Source organism: Clytia hemisphaerica, unplaced genomic scaffold, assembly GCF_902728285.1.
Source record: "Clytia hemisphaerica strain Z4C2 unplaced genomic scaffold, Clytia hemisphaerica genome assembly, whole genome shotgun sequence".
Taxonomy (NCBI): Eukaryota; Metazoa; Cnidaria; class Hydrozoa; order Leptothecata; family Clytiidae; genus Clytia; species Clytia hemisphaerica.
In genome coordinates, this window is record NW_027103927.1 from 274,909 (window position 1) to 291,551 (window position 16,643).

The following is a 16,643-nucleotide window of genomic DNA, read 5'->3' on the forward strand; positions in this document are numbered from 1 at the left end:
AAGATGCGTATTAGCAATGCCCAAAACTTGGCCGAGTCCGATTTTTGAGAAAAAATTTTTTCCGGTCGAAAATGCCGGAAATATGCCGGAAATCGCCATTTTTGCAGATTTTCATCGGACTTTTTCCTTATATTTCGTTTTAATTTAAACTCACCTGAACTCGTTTCTAGTTGAGACACTTTATCTGGAGTCCATAACGTTGACCCAACGTTGACAAGGTTGTATGCATAAGCCAGCTTCCGGCCAGTTCTTATCATTCTATACCTTCCATCGAGTTCCAGATGAATGAAAAATATTGGAATTAGGTTCCAGACTCCACTGTAAGATGAAAGGGATTGTACATCATAATCTAAGCATTTCCGATAATGAACTTTGTCAACAAAAAGCTGTTAATATTTAGCCTCAGCATCAGCGACGATGAGTTGCCAACAAAACATTAGCTTATTTCAAAATTGTAAAGTAGCGTTGACATTTATGCTTTATTGCTACCTTTTCGTCAAAATGAAATAAAGTATTACGTGCATGCATTTATAACATTCTATTTTCCAGGATTTCGGTGTCTCTTTGAAAGGTGCACTGGAGAAGAATTCACGCCTGCTACCCGAGAATGGTTACACTCTCATGTTTCTAAACATTGAATCCATTTATGAATTGGATAAGAAATTTCTACACGACCTTGAAGAAAGGATGGAGAACTGGTAAGACTTCTGCTTTAGCTTGAATGTCTCAAAACGTATGATTTCGTCAATAAGGTGTAGGCGAAGGCTAGAGTCTTTAGGTTGTGCAGTCCTCGTGGTTTTCATTCAAATGATTGCTTGAAATTAACAATAATCGGTAGATTAGAAAAGCTTAAAGCACGAAAACAAAGAATGTCCCATATTCACTTTTTCGTGCTTGAGAAAGGTTGAAGATTCGCCTTTAGCCTTCGCCTTGAAACTCAATAGATTTCATAGCCTGAAAGTTTTGAAACAGCTTCACACTTACAGAAAATTTTGGACCAAGATTTCCGGGAAGGAATATTTTATTTTTTTTGATATTGCTCGTGGTAACTCAAAAATCAATAAACCAGCCGAGGCTGGAAGGTCAGCTAAAAGAGCTAAGAGGGTTAGAGGGTCAAAGGGGTTAGAGGGTCAAAGATCAACGATAATACTTATTATCTCATCGGGCGGTTAGGCGGCGGGCATTCTCTAATTCTCCATTCGGCGTCCGGTCATTTTAAATGAAAACAAAAGTTAAAAAGGGCGCGCTATCAGTAAAAGTTATCGTGACATGTTATGACTGAAAGTATGATTGATAAACTTGGTGGAATTATAAAAACAAATTTGTTATCAAAGAGATTTAACAGTAAGTGAAAATTCAGGCCAGATATCAACAAGTCCCAGAGATCGGGAAATCAGATTTTTTTTTGCCGTCTTATGGAACTGGAACTGGAAGAAAATTTTACCTATTTGAATGCTCAGCTTCGGCTGACCAATTAAGTTGTGTCTATAATATTCCTCATTACTTTCTCAGGGAGATGTTTAAAAAGATTGGTGATCTTGTCAGAGGGTATTGTCATTTTCTAAAGGTGAGTATGTTTGCTTTCATGCTTCAATTAGCTTCACGATAAGTTATCAATAATAAAATAGAAGTATAGAGTCTCAATGACCCTAACACATACGAGGAAAATTTGTTCGAGTTATGGCATTTGTTTATAAGGCATTGATAACTGAAGGGACTAGAAAACTTGCTTGACTTAAGTAGACATTCGAGTTAAATAGAGGTTCGAATAATGGAGACTATAGTGAGAATTACAATCTATCATCCTCTCCTGGCAAGCTGGCAAACTCTACCGACTATAAATTCTTTTCGGCAAAAAAGTCCGTTTGCGAATTTTCTTCGGCTTTGGGCTTATTTCTTAAGCTGGGAGCAAACCATACCAGCTATAGATAGTGATTTGTTTTAACGTTGAATATTTCCATTCTTTGTTCAGATGTATACAACATACATAAAAGGATACGACAACGCGATGGCCATGTATCATGATCAAATTAATAACAACATGAAATTCTCACAACTCGTCAAAGAATTTGAGGTATTCTGACAACATTTTCGATTTTCTTTAGAGAGTTTTAGTTAGCTCTTTATCTTTATTATAGGGAAGATCTTACCGATAACTTCAATAAATAACTTGGCTAAATAATCGAATCGGTTTGTTCAACTTAATTGAAATTTGCTAGACGTTCAACTCCAATGCAAATCAATATTTGATTAACTTTAATCCAATGCTCACAATTTCTTTCAAATCATAAGTTCGATTAGGTTCAATAAACCACGACTTGAGTTCAAGATTAAACTCATTCGAATTGTTGATCGAACTTGAATGAGCACTAGTCGGTTTTCTGATACCCGATGTTGAAATTTTCTTCCGAAATGATCACGGAATTTCGCCAGACTGCGCCTCTGATTTTGCAACGCCAGTGGGAGGTCTGATTGGCGGGATTGACGGGTCTAACCGAAATATTCTCAGACTTCCACCAACCCGGCATCGGAATATCATATTACAGCCAATTTATCTTTGTCGGTGGATGTATAAATTCCAAGTTCATGCAATGTGCATCCCTCATCTTCTTCCTTAGAAAAGCAAGAAAGCGAAGAACTTGAAATTGACAACATATCTGTTGAAGCCTATCCAAAGGATACCAAGTTACCGGCTCCTGCTGAAAGAGTATCTAAAGCACCTTCCTGATGACAATGTCGATTATAATGATATCAAAGGTATGCTGTCTGTCTGTCCGTCTGTCTGTCTGTCTGTCTGTCTGTCTGTCTGTCTGTCTGTCTGTTCAATCTATATTTTCTTTTGTGTTTTTGATCACTGTGTTAGTGGAAAGGATTTTTCAAGACTTCGTATCAAACCGGCCATTTCTTATTGTTTGATTGTGTTTAATTTTTTCCCAATTAAACAGAAAATTGGTCTCATTTTTCTTTTTCTATCTAAAATGGTTCCACGTATGGGTCCCTCAGTTCATCATGAGAGAGTTTGTTTCGATTAATGGAGTAATCAATCAAAATCAATATCTATAATCTATATTACACTGCGTTTAATCGGCAAACTACAATCTTCAAGAAAAAGAAATATATTAAAATAATTTGGGTTGATACTCTTGAACGATTGCATTTTAATTTCTAAATGAATTTTGATTCATAAAAACAACATAACATTATTAATAATTTTGTTTTAGAGAGTGTGGCCATTGTTTCTGACGTGGCCAATCATATTAACGAAAGTATGAAGGAAGGGGTAAGATATATATTCTACCGTCGTTTTGTACCGGGTGTGCCACAAATAAGTTACCCTCTTTGATTTGATATTGTAGGTAGAAGAAAAGAGATTATTATATAGTCGGCGGTATGGATTCTATAGGTCTTCGGGAACTCGCTCAGAAAACAACTGCATATGTGGCTCAAAATAATATCTTTTAATGCAGTGAAAATTTAGCTAAATATTGCCCTTTTATGGTACTATCTTTTGAAATCTCTCCCCTAATTTCCTCAAAATTTCGCGATCTTTTTAAACTTAACCTTAAACTTTTAACGGTCAATCGGCAACGATATATCGAAATGACAAGAACTGTCTTCACGAGGATAATCTCTCGAACGGGAAAGTGGTTTAGCCTGAAAAGGAAATGATCTTTTGATATTTTACAACTGCCATCTCGAACCTTTCGCGCTCGTTCGGAAAGAAAAATCAGAGATCAGAAATAAAAAAAATAGATTACAAAGGTCAATGCAACAACTTTGAAAGATTTGAAAGATTGAAGTGTTTGCATGTCTGACAGGCCTGTAGATTTAGAACGTAATTACGTCTGAGAATCTATACCTAAGTGCTGCTACCACGATTCAAAGTTAGAAAGTTGATTTACGTACCATTTTACGCATGCCGACGTACATCCTGGATGACCCAAAATCCTTTGCATGACCATTCCTTCGAAATTTCGCATATTTTTGTTTTCAGGAAAAGTTTCAAGAAGTACTACGTATTCAATCACAAATCGAAAATCGAAACGACATTATTAAGCCTGGAAGGGTATGCACATTTTTCTTGCAAGTTTCTTATTCATAAAAGAAGGTAAAAAAAATATTCTTGATGGAATGTTTTTTGTGTTACTTGCCGAGTTTGTTGATTACAATATCTATTGTATTTTTACATATCTCCCATTAAACAGAACCGTATGTCTTCTGCTTCAATACACCAATCAACGCTTACAACGTGAGGGGACTGGGCTCGAGTTTGACAGGGAGAAATGAAGTCAAAACTTCTAAAGTCGTTGTTTTGAAATTTTTGTAGAGAAAGACTTTTGACGTCATTTGCTTGTAAATTTGTTTCCAGTCTCCTCAAAAGTCGACCGAACCCGGCCGTTTTGTTAAGAGTTGATAAGTGTTTTGAATGTTTAAGTTACCCTCCTCTACTTTTGTTTAGTTTCTCATCAAAGAAGGCATGCTGCTGAAGTTAAGTCGAAAAGAATTACAACAAAGGACCTTTATCTTGGTAAGTAATGAAGTATCAGAAGAAGTTTTTTTTCTCATCTTTCCTTTCCATAAAAATGGTTTAAAAACCCATATAGTAATTTTGATTTTTATTTCTGACTCTGAATGGGTAATAAATAAAATCGACGGTTGATGAGTAATGTGCTGTTTGGTAATGGCTTGAAAGTTTCTTCAACTAAATTTTACCCGGTGGAGATGGTGATGCAAGTTTTGGGCTAGTGGACTTATCTTTCCTCGATCAAATTTTTTTGCTGACTTAGATAAATTCCAACTACACCTGCTGGGTTCTTAACCATGGGAGTGCTTCTGTTGAGTCCTTAACCATATATGCCTTAACTTATGGGGAAGAAGCTGGTTCTGTACCTCAAAGTATCTGTGCCAGGCACGGCGATTATCACGCTTTTATGTTTTCTATTTGGTCCCTGACCCATGGAAAAATTCGAACTCTTTTCGCTTATGACATGTTTTTAAGATTTTAAAGTAATTACTTGCTGTAAAGTTTTCCACGCCTTTTAGCTTCGTACAAGAAACGCATAGTAAAGAAAAAAACATACATTTCTGCTTAAAATCAATTTTTTTTCTAACGAAGCCATGAAACGTTAGATACTCTTCCATTTCACATGCCTGGTAGATCCAACTATTAATTTAATGGCAAAGTTGATCAGAAACCTTTCTTTTAGCCGTGATTAAAATCTCATCGTGATAACTTATACTTTAATTATTTAGCGACCGTAGTGCAGTGGTAGAGCATCTGGGTAAGGTGCGCAAGGTTTTAGGTTCAACCCCCTGCCGCGTGCTACCAAAGACTTAGTACAAAAATGGTACTTGATGCCTCTCTGCTTCGTGCTCAGCAATTAAAAGAAGGATCAAGGGTAAGTGGAGCGATCCAGGAAGAAAGAGTGGCGCCCTCCCCTACCTTCGGATGGATAGCTATCGAAAGAGAAGCCTTCGGGTCTAACTTATACTTTATTTCTTTCCTTTTAGTTCACAGATTCACTCCTTTACTGTGCTCATCTCGGTCACGGACAATTGAAACTCATTCTCGAACTCCCATTGGCTGGAATGCTGGTAAGAATTCAATTTCTGTTTTTCAACAAAGTTCTCTGTTGTTCTACTTTTCCCAAGTCTTTTTTCTATATCATAACAAAGATAATAGAGGCAAAATCAAAGAAATATATTTCAAACTTGTAACAGGTGTGCCAGAAACAAGTTGCTCTCTTTGATTTGATTTTGCGGAAAGATTGTTCAAAAATTGTTTAGGAATCGTTCAGTGGGCCAGACTTAAATTTGGGTGTATTACTTGTCCAAAAATCTTTTTTTGAAAAATATCAAAAAAAGGCTAACTTATTTCTGGCTCACCCGTAGAACACAGAATATCTAACAAAAATATTTTGATATAACATAATTTATTAGGAATTGTTTCTATTCTATTTTTGAGGGGAAGTGGTCCCGAAATCTTTCCTCGTAAAAAGATTACCAATAAACCACTACTTTATGTGAATAAAATCATTATTAAATAAAATATTACAAAACTGGCACAAAATAAGGATGACTTATGAAAAGTGATAAGCTCTTCCACGATCACATAAACAAAAATACCTGAAAATAGTTTTTATCGTAATTTGAGAGATATACATCTATCATCAACCCTTTGCAACGTGGTTGGCTTTTGAGGGGACTGGTAAGTAGGGCACATATCTTTTCGGTGACATTTCCATCCGTGAATGAGACAATTTACCAGTAACTCTACTGTATAGCTTTTTTAAAACCTCTGAATCAAGGGCATCTTTCACTTTTTCAAATTAGTACTTACTACATTCTTTATAATGTCGCCGAAAAGAAATGCCCTTAACTCTACACCATTCACCTAACAAGTCGACTGCAGCTTGCAAGGGTTGTAATAAAATGTGTATTAAATAGGTTACTAAAAGATTCAAGCTTTCATTCATTGTACCCCCTCCCTACATAAGGTCGAAAAACTGTGTTTTAACAATATGTCTGATCCATAAACAAACTATTTCCCTCGGTTATTCAAATCGGACAACCGAAATTTTCCCGATTCTGATAATTTCCAATTTGGTAAACTATTGTTCCTTGAGTTTGTGCGTGACGTCATTGTTGAAGATCTTCGACTTGATCTCCCAGTATGAATAGCGGGTAATTTGTCTCGCTCAACCGAACGTTTTATTTCTTTTGTCTTACTTTGTGGTCTGAATGAATGAGAACAAGTTTGACTTTGTATGTCCCGTAACATAGGCAGAATAACATTGTAATTGAACTTGATTGGTGGGTTTTGTATTGGGACGCTATGTACAGGGGTATATGTATTCGCTAATTCAATGGGAGGTGAGGGCGTACTTTTAGTAGCCGAGGGCGTGCTTTTGATAGCCGCCTCTTCATGGTTTTCGTCGATCACTGATAGTCCGCGTTGTTTCTTCGCTGACCTGTTTGACTTTTGTTTTCGCTTGTTTTTTCGTTTCACGTTGTCACCCATACTGTTTGGTTGGTTTTTCATCCGGATGTTTTTTAGGAGTTTAAGAATTCTTTTTTTTCTAAGAATACGTTTTAATCTTTGGCTGAAAAGACAAACCGAGGTAATGTATAAGACAAAACCTAAGAATAAATTAAGAACAACAGAAGACTTAATTCTCTAAAATAGTTTAGAAGTGACTGTTTTAAGTATAAGCATATGCCAGAATATTTTCGAGAACTAAGAAGAAAAAAACGAGACCAGCTAAGATTTTGGAAATATTTGCAAACTCCTATCCAATAAGCCATCAATCTCAAAAAATAACCAAAAATGAAATTATTCGAAGTTGATTTATGAACAATACTTAAGATAGACAGGAGATCCATCCCGATCGTGTTTGAATAAATTCGCTTGATGAGCAATGGGGGACTCTCTTTAATTCGAACCTCTATTCTCTGAATCCTTCTATAATTCGATGGTAAAAACGAATTAACGAGACTCAACTGCACACTAATAACAACCATTTCTCAGTATATAAATGGGAAATGATAATATAGATCCAAAGGCTATATTCTAGAAGGTCTTAATATGAAAACAAGAGCTTTTCATAACCTTTACAGTGTTTTCCATAAAACATCACCCTTTGGGAAAGCCTTGTCAGTTAAGAACAAAAAAAATTAATCTGACTAAGGATTGAAGCCCTCGAAATCTCTGCTCTTCAAACGATTATAAAAAATAGTTCTTCTAAATTTTTTTTCTTTACATTATGTAACTAAAAATAGACTCCTATCCTCAAATGATAGGTCCTTTACAAAAATATATCAAGTAGTTAATCAAGTTCATATACGTCAAGCCACTTAACTTAAGCTATCTTTCTACCGTCAGAACTGTCTTAGAAATATCAACCTGCCTATAAAAATACACTCAAACTGTTTTTTGAAAAAAAGGAAGTCTGATGTTTTCCTTTATCACTTTGTTGGTACATTTTATTTATTATTTTTTCATGATAGTTTAAATTTCATATAAAGTTTTGAAACTTGATCTGTTTGCAGTAGCTTTAAGGTATGTTTCAGCCGTAAATTTATGACGCTCTGATGTTTTATTATAGTAAAGTAAAACCTTTGTTTTGTACCACGGCTATGAAAGGATGAGGGTTCAACGAAAGAAAATCAATTTGAAAATTCTGTCCGTTAAGTCTTGGAAAATTTATTATTGATTAGTACTTATTATTATTCATTAGTCTGTTTCAGGGACTTTCTTACAAAAAAAATTACTGCGTTTAAGTTTATAATGGGTCTGTTTGAAAAAGTATAAATAAAAAGGTTGATATTACCCAAACTATGTTTTTAATGTTATGTTAGTCTGATAAAACAAATATTGTACGTATGTGTATTTGAAATAGATTTTTGTCGACCTGTCTTTCTTTATACCAACGTGAAATTTGAAGCTCGAGTGTCGAATTTCCCTGTGTTTTTTTCGTACCTGTTTTAACCACTAGCTTTAAATTTGCCCAAAGACGTCTATGGGCGCTGCCTGATTTTGCATAACAAATTGAGAGAAAAAAGCCGTTAATTAAGGGATTCTTCGTCTCTGTCTCTTTGAAAGGTGAAAATCTGGGTTTTTTATCATCTTTTTATAAACCCCTATAGGACTGAATTTAAAGTTTAAGATTTTGGCTGGATTTTAAATTTCCAAAACGGCACCCTTAAACTTTCTGAAAGATGAAAGTTAGGGCGGCACCCGTGCCCTGCCATTTTACTTACGCTGAATCGTATGATGAGCTTTTTTATAAAAAAACTTTTTGTTTTGCCACCGTAATTTCGATCCTGGATTGGTCCAATTCATTGCTGACTCGTTCTCTTTCTTTATAGGTGCAATTTCCTGATTCACAAGAATTGTCAATCGAATTTTCAGTCATCAGTACGAAACGATCATTTTTGTTAAACGCAAGGTATAGTATTGATGAATGAAGAAAAATCGGTTATTTATTATTAAATTTCTGATCAAATGATTGAAAACTACATTCACGCTCTTGTACATAGGTTTCTCGACCTAGCCTCGTTAACTTTTATAAAGATTGAACTAGACATAAAATCTCTAGTTAATTCATTAGCAATTAGACTGATGTCAATGAAGCCAGGATTATAATATAACGTGATTTTGGACTCTTTCTTTAAAGTGCAAGTCAACAGTTCCACTAAACCAAATAACAATCCCCCCCCTCGAATAAACGCCCCTCCTAAAAAACAACGAAAAAAATAAAACGCCCGGGCGTTTGTTTTCGAAGTTATAAGTTTAGCTTACTTCTTCACGATGAAAAATTTTTTTTCTACCTAGAAATTCACATTATTTCGGACACAGTTAGTCACCCACCATCCTCTCGAGGTCTTAGGTTTTAAGAATTTGGATTTCATGTCATACTTTTTTTCTCACTTTAGCTCACCAAAGGAACGCGAAGACTGGGTCGCAGTGAGTATATGTTTTCTGAAAGTGAAAATCTTTGCGTCGTCATTTACTTATCGGAGAAAAAATATGTATTGTGAAATAATAAATAATGACCATCAAAGAAAACTCTATTTTCGACATAAAATTTGGGAAAATCGGATGTTGTATTTTTGATAAGATGGTATAGTCTTTTATCATGGCTAAAGAGTTCTTGTTTAGGAAGTTTCCCAAATCTGCTAAAAATCCATAAACTCGATTGGGTGCTCAGGATTAGAGCGTACTCTCCAGTCCCACATACGTTCTTTTTTCTTATCTTTGTAGGCACTTCAAGAAGCAATAAATGTTGCTAATAAAAAGATCGGCACTTTCACCGTCAACCGGAATTCTGACGAATCCGGTTCGTTTCAGTCATCAGTAAGTATCCATGTACTTTTTTTATAAGAACATAAGGATTCTTAAGAACATTTTAAGTCTTTGCTGACTCAAAAACACCCGATTTCTTAAAGGAAAATGGTCAAAAATAATGAAAATGGTGAAAGTAAGAACATGTTAAGAACATCTTTAAGCTTGAAACCCAAAAAGTGCTTCCGAAGGCTTGAAAGACAAAAGTCCGGTCTTTTCTTTTGATATTCATGACGTAATCTTTTATACGGAAACACCCGGGTGTTAGCCACCAGTTTTGAATTTAAACAATGAAACTGGTGCCAAACGCCCGCTGTTTTTCGGGTGTTTACGTCACGAATATTAGTAATAGCGCTATAGTTGTAAATATTTTTCTTTTGTTTCAGATATCATCGGACATCGGTGTGATCGCCCCTCCTTGGATACCGGACAGTCGCGTTACCATGTGTCAAGTCTGTACAACACAGTTCAATGTCTACAATCGAAGACATCATTGTCGAGGCTGCGGAAAAGTGAGTTGTTGTTTCCTTTAATTTTCTTTTTCGTTTGTTTATTTATTTGTTTAATTTTTTTACCTACACGAACCCTATCCTTTATCCTTTATCCTTTTTGTTCGTTTACTCTATACACGCTTTTTTTATATAAGAATATCTTCTATACGAATATCAGGGTGAAAATTGGCCAAACCGTAAGAATACCCTAAGAATACCCTCTATGGTGAATTTCACAGAATTTGATAAGAATACAGTCATTTTGTATTTGGTTAACAGAAAAAACTGCTTCCTTTGTTAAAGATAAATTGAAACTTTTCGGAAGAAATGTAATTTTAACCCAAATGTTCACTCAAAAGTCCAAAACTCTCAAATGATAATTTCTAATGTTTGTAAAAAAAGTCAAGTCTAAAAAAGTAAGAATACGTTAAGAATATTTCACCCTCAATTTTGGCAATTTCTTAACAATACTTGACCCTCATCCAAAGTACACTATTCTTATAAAAAGAAAAGCGTGTATATTAAATTCAGTCGTTTAGTATACTAGATTCTAGGGGCCTTAAAATTATTGCAAATTTGAATAAAGAAATGTCTCGTTTGCAGGTTGTTTGTAAGACATGTTCCTCATTCGAAGCACCTCTCACGTACATGCGTAATGAGTCAGCACGTGTTTGTGAAAAATGTTATGATGTTCTTCTTGAAAGTAAGTATATCTTCAAAACATTGGGTTTACTTATGAAATGATTTAGTGCTTTTTTCAAGGGTCATCTTGAGTTCACCTTGCTCCTCAAGGGGGGTGTTAGATTTGAGCCTTATGAGTGAAAAATAGAACGACAACTAGGCATCAGTCACTAGCCGCTAATCGGAAATTTTGATCCCTTTATTGTCAAGCCCTTCCAAAAATTAGTCAGGGCGGACGATAAAACCTCATTTAATATCAGATACTAAAGAGTTCTAAGATAGGTTTAAAAAGTAATTTTGTGACCGCAGTCGAGGTGACTTGAAGGCTCCTTTTTCCTGTTTAGCTGAAGGTAGGAAGGGCATTACTCCTTCCCTTGGAATTCTCCATTTAACCTTGATCCTTCGCAACAACTGAGCAACAAACAGAGAGGCATCAAGTACATTTTTAAGAATCTTTGGTATGACACGATGCCCGAAAGGCTAGACTCGAGACTCCTGGATGGGAAATGAAGCCACTTAATTTCCCATTTAGAACGCCCGCGCGTGGTTTTTACACAAACGCCGGATTGAAAGTAAAACCTATCGCTACATTTAAAAAAATACAATCTGTCGTCATGATTGTGGTGCGTTCTAGGTGCGTTCTGGATGGGAAATAAGTGGCTTCACTTTTTCTTGCCTGAGAAAGGTTAGAGATTCTACTCTAGCCTTTCGATTTTTAAACTCAATGGTATCACCCGGTTAGAGGTTGAACCCACTACCTTGCGATCCGTAGAGTTCTTATTATTATTATTTTGATTTTTAAAGATATCAAAAGCCTAGACGAAGAGACCAAAGGGACGTTGACAGCTAAATTCAAAAACGGCAAAGCGAAAAAGAAATCCAAAAAACGAGTCGAAAATTTACCATCGACTCTGACTGAGGTTTGTAATAAATGAAAGATTTTTGATACAGTGGAGTCTCCATAAACCGAACACTCACAGGCACCGCAAATTTGTTCAAATTATGGAAGTTATGAAGATTGGTTTATAAAGATTTTGTTTGGAAGGAACCAAAAAACTGTCCGAGTTAAGGAGACTCCTTTGACTTGCTTAAACTCTTTTTGGCGGATTCTAGTAAAAATTGGACAAAATCTTCACGACAAAATTGAAAAGATTTTTACTCACCAAGATTAATTTTTCGCGGTTTTTTAATTTACCAAAAAGGGAAAAGTTTCAGTTTCCGTCACCTGATGTTATCCCTGCTCGAGGCCTGAAAATATCTGAAGATTATTTGAACTACCGCTATTTAAGAGGCTGACCGAAAATGAAGGTTAATACACCCCTTCGTCACTAATGGTAAAATTAAGAGCATGGATGGATATATCTGAGTCGTTCATTGACTATTTTCGTAGTCATGGGCAAAAACGCACGAGATCAATGATGTAAAATTTCGGAAAACTGTTACATAGAAATCGATAAGGACCTAAGGGAAATCTTTGGGCCGCGTCGTATATTCAACGTCCTGAGTCAAATTCGTCCCTTGTCCAAGCATGAAATAGCTGATAATAAACGCATAGAATGAGGTTGTGTCAAAATATCTTCATCCATTAGTATTCAATATTTAATAGGATTTTATGATCACAGTTCGCGAGAGTGTTCAACAATTAAAAGTTGATTACTGCAGTGACGTAGAAAAAAAATCATGTACCAAAAACACGAATCCTATGAAAGAGGTTAGTAATGTCAATAATAAATATTTCTTCCTCCACAACAGATCAACGCGCAACAAGAAGGTATCGCCAACAGTGGATTCCTACGTTTGAAACGTGGTACTAAAAAAGAGAAACGTTGCTGGTTCGTACTGAAGGAACACGTCTTATATCTTTACAAGGCAGCTTCTGATCCGGCTGCTCATACCACTATACCTGTACTCGGTTACCAATTGGATATTACTGGGAATGTAAGTAAATGTTTTTTGAATGAACGAGGCAAAGTCATCTTTACGGTTAAAACTTTGGGAAAAACTAGGTAATATTGATTGAAGGCCGGGAGGAAAGTACTGACCTTGGCGACCGACGCGGACGTGCCTGTCGGGTAAAAACAATGGACCCTTGTCCGACGAAGTTATGACCCACTGTCACATAAAAAGATTCAATTTTTTTGTGAAACCCACCCTAAAAAAGTCGACCTTTTCAAATAAATCTAGAAAATACGTCCCCGTACTTCCCTAAAAACCACCAAGGCTTAGAGTTACTTTAAATCAGTGAATAGGAAATAATTTTCTCGACCGCTAAACTTAATCGGTGTGAACAATACTTCGAGTATCACAGTTTGGCTTTTCCTAAAATGACGACACTCTGGATGAATTTTATTTATACATTAAAATTTCGAACAGCAAAGTCATTTTTAAAACGCGATCATACGCGATATGTTAAATTGTTACTCTTGTCTCCCGAATAGACGCCCCCGCTTATTGTTAAGAGAAAAAAATCCACCCCCCCCCCCGCTCTTATCAACAGTTGAACTCACTTAATTCGAACAGATTCTGTGGTCCCCTCAGAATTTATCTTGGAAACCTTACAAGAAAACTCCTATAATTCGAACCCATGGAATTCGAAAAATCATGTAAATCGAACAGATTTTCCGGTCCTATCAAGGAACTTTACCGTCATTCTTCTAATTTAATCCGTCCTCTAATTAGTACGAATTAATTATTTTGGCAAAATGAAATAATTTATCTAACTCTAATTATTAGTACGAGTCCATGATCACGAATTTCTGATTTTCCTCTAATTTAGTACGATAAAGGTCAAATTTTCCTCTAATTATAGTACGGATAGTAAAAATAAACGAATTTTTTTTGTTTCAAAGACACTTCAAAGACAAGGAGGTATGGAGATACCAGCTCATTTCATTTTCAAAACGGTCAATGCAAAACTTTACAGTCAAATGAGAGAGAAAGTTCTCAAGGAACTGGAAACTTTTGAAGAAAAGAGAAAAGTTGGTCAAAATAAGAGTTTGAAAAAGAAAGAAAAAATAAATAAAAAGTACCAAAAAGTGTGTTTTTAATTTTTCAACCCCTAATTTAATACGATTTGATATCTCTTTTACTCTAATTATTAGTACGACAATCAACGTCAATTTCCAAGGTATTTTATTTCCTCTTATTATTAGTACGACCCCTTCAAAATAATTATTTTTTCCGGAGGATTAAATTAGAAGAATGACGGCGAATTTTCGAACTTTTTGAGTTTTTGAAGCTGACAAACTCGACATTTTGTCAATCCACCCCCATCGCAAAATGAGATTGACGACGCGATCGAGACTCTCAAAAATAAGATGACCCTTTTCAAATCATCGAACGTCATCCCACTGATTCAGATAATCTCCGAAGAGATTTCCAAGAAACGAGAGCAGAAAATGAAACATCAAAACAATCACAAGACTTTTTTGAAAAATTACGAATTTAGTTTTTCATTATTCTAACTCGAAAATACAAAAAATGCTCAAAAGTAAACCTGTGAAAAACTTTTTTTGTCGAATTAGGTCAAAAATACGAAAACTCATCAAGTTCGAAACTCATGTAATTCGAACAAAATTCTCGGTTCCTTGAGAATTCGAATTACATGAGTTCAACTGTACTTTAAATCAGTGAATAGGAAAACATTTTCTCGAACGCTAAACTCAGTTTTGAGGATTTTACTTTTTTATTTCATTATCATATCTTTTTTGAAATGTCGAAAAATTTCTCTTTTGCTACAGTGGGACGAGGAAGATTTCGGATTTCAACTTTCGCATGCTGGAGTGAAAGAAAGTCTTGTTTTCCACGCTGACAATCGATCGAGTGCTGAAAGGTATGACCGTTTCCATACATGTCTGGTTTGCGAACTTTTCTAGGGGGTTTACCGAGAAGAATTTCGGAGGAAATTCGGTTAAGATCGAGGAGGTTTAATGACAAAGCATCGTCTACTAGGGGATGGATAATTGTTCAAAGGGAATAAAATTTCTTTTTCCAGAGGGGAGGATTGTGCAAACTTTGCTTTTTTTCCGAGAAATATCGGCAAATTTCCAAAAAGAAATTTGACCGGAAAAAATTTGTCCACCCCATGTATGGATATCGAATAGAAAAGTCCCATTTACAAACACCATTTGGATTCCTAATCCCAAAAAAAATTAATAAGCAAATTCGCTTTGAAAATTAGTAAAACTGCTTTCTTTCCTTTTTCCATTTCAGATGGGTGCATTGCTTTTGCAAAGCTACTGCTCTTGAGACAACGTAATGTTGACCAATAGAAATTGCTGTTGATGACGACATCATCAATTTGACTAATAGAAACTGCTGTTGATGACGACATCGTCAATTTTTGTCCAATCACGCTGGTCCTTCAAGCTCATGCTATTTGGAATCAGTGCAAAGTCAAATCAACACAAAATCGAAATCAAAAGGATGTTTTCGGGTATCCACATTCGACATCCACATCTTTTGATTGACAATAACACTAGCATAAAGGGTTTCAAAAGTATCAACACAGTATTTACCACAAATTTTAACACAAATTTTATTTGGTTCGTAAGTGAATTATGCCTTGTACGCTAGTATCTATTTGGAGCTCGACCCCCGTACCCTTAGCATGAAGTTGGTTAAAAAGTGGAATTGGGATTATTCTCCCCGGATTAAAAAGATAAATTGAGTGTATAGGTTTATATATTCTGATTTGGGTCCTCCTAAGCTAGGGTTCCAAAAAGGGGATGAAACCCTGAAAAATCCCGATTTTTGTCAATAAAAAGGCTAAATTTGGGGAACAAAACCCGAAAAGGGTTTCAAACTTGCAATTTTCAGAAAAGCGGCGGAACCCGCTTGTCATCTGGCAAACCCAACCCAACCTCCGGTTTGATTTAAGGATCATATAGATTTTTTATCAATTTATGAAAAATTCATCAATTTCTAATTGAAACAATTACTGTAAAGGGAAAAACAGAAGAATATTTTTTATACAGATATTATATTTTATTAAAGAAATCTACGGTAGAATTTTTTTTAATTTTTTTTTTTGTCGGATTTTATAGTGACCTTGTATAAAAACTAAAATATATTATAAATTTAGGCCGAGCTGGCAGCATAGAACGTCATAAATATGTCCATCGAACGTCCATGGCATCCATATAGCGTGTTATGAACGCTCAAAAAATGTTGCTTGCCAACTGCGGTAGTGTTGTATTATAGTATTTCAAATTGTTTTGTTCTGTGAGATTTATGTTCGTTTTAAAACACTGAGTTTCAAGCCCGAAGGGCTAGAGGCGAAACTTTAACCCTTCTCAGGCAAGAGAAATTGAAGGCACTTATTTCCCATCCAAAACGCGCATAGAACGCGCCGTAATCATGACGACGGATTGTATCAAGCGATTCCTTTGTTTCGGAGGACTACATTTTTTGAAATCTAGCGATAGATTTTAATTTCAATCCGAAGTTTGTGTAACAGCTACGCGATGGCGTTCTGGATGGGAAATAAGTGGTTTCATTTCCCATCCAGGAGTCTCGCCTCTAGCCCTTCGGGCTTGAAACTCAATGTTTCAAAACCTTTTAGTCCGTTTCCACTGGACAGAGTATCGTTTCACTTTAGTCTTCTTGGGTCACGAAACACACAAGAT

At 35.6% G+C, this 16,643-nt stretch overlaps 1 protein-coding gene across 1 annotated transcript in view; it reads left to right on the plus strand.

Annotated features, from left to right (window-relative positions):
• The window catches only part of LOC136809734 (FYVE, RhoGEF and PH domain-containing protein 6-like), a 41,235-nt gene extending 25,780 nt beyond the window's left edge, over positions 1 to 15,455 (plus strand). The window contains exons 11-27 of the mRNA XM_067066281.1: positions 550 to 698; positions 1,513 to 1,567; positions 1,973 to 2,074; positions 2,619 to 2,757; positions 3,222 to 3,280; positions 3,995 to 4,066; positions 4,460 to 4,528; positions 5,512 to 5,595; positions 8,869 to 8,948; positions 9,436 to 9,466; positions 9,764 to 9,856; positions 10,231 to 10,356; positions 10,939 to 11,038; positions 11,821 to 11,936; positions 12,769 to 12,954; positions 14,757 to 14,848; positions 15,229 to 15,455. Of these exons, the coding sequence (XP_066922382.1) occupies positions 550 to 698; positions 1,513 to 1,567; positions 1,973 to 2,074; positions 2,619 to 2,757; positions 3,222 to 3,280; positions 3,995 to 4,066; positions 4,460 to 4,528; positions 5,512 to 5,595; positions 8,869 to 8,948; positions 9,436 to 9,466; positions 9,764 to 9,856; positions 10,231 to 10,356; positions 10,939 to 11,038; positions 11,821 to 11,936; positions 12,769 to 12,954; positions 14,757 to 14,848; positions 15,229 to 15,274 (1,599 nt within the window). The 3' untranslated portion in view covers positions 15,275 to 15,455. The remainder of the gene's footprint in view (positions 1 to 549; positions 699 to 1,512; positions 1,568 to 1,972; positions 2,075 to 2,618; positions 2,758 to 3,221; positions 3,281 to 3,994; positions 4,067 to 4,459; positions 4,529 to 5,511; positions 5,596 to 8,868; positions 8,949 to 9,435; positions 9,467 to 9,763; positions 9,857 to 10,230; positions 10,357 to 10,938; positions 11,039 to 11,820; positions 11,937 to 12,768; positions 12,955 to 14,756; positions 14,849 to 15,228) is intronic.
• The last annotated feature ends 1,188 nt before the right edge of the window (positions 15,456 to 16,643 follow it).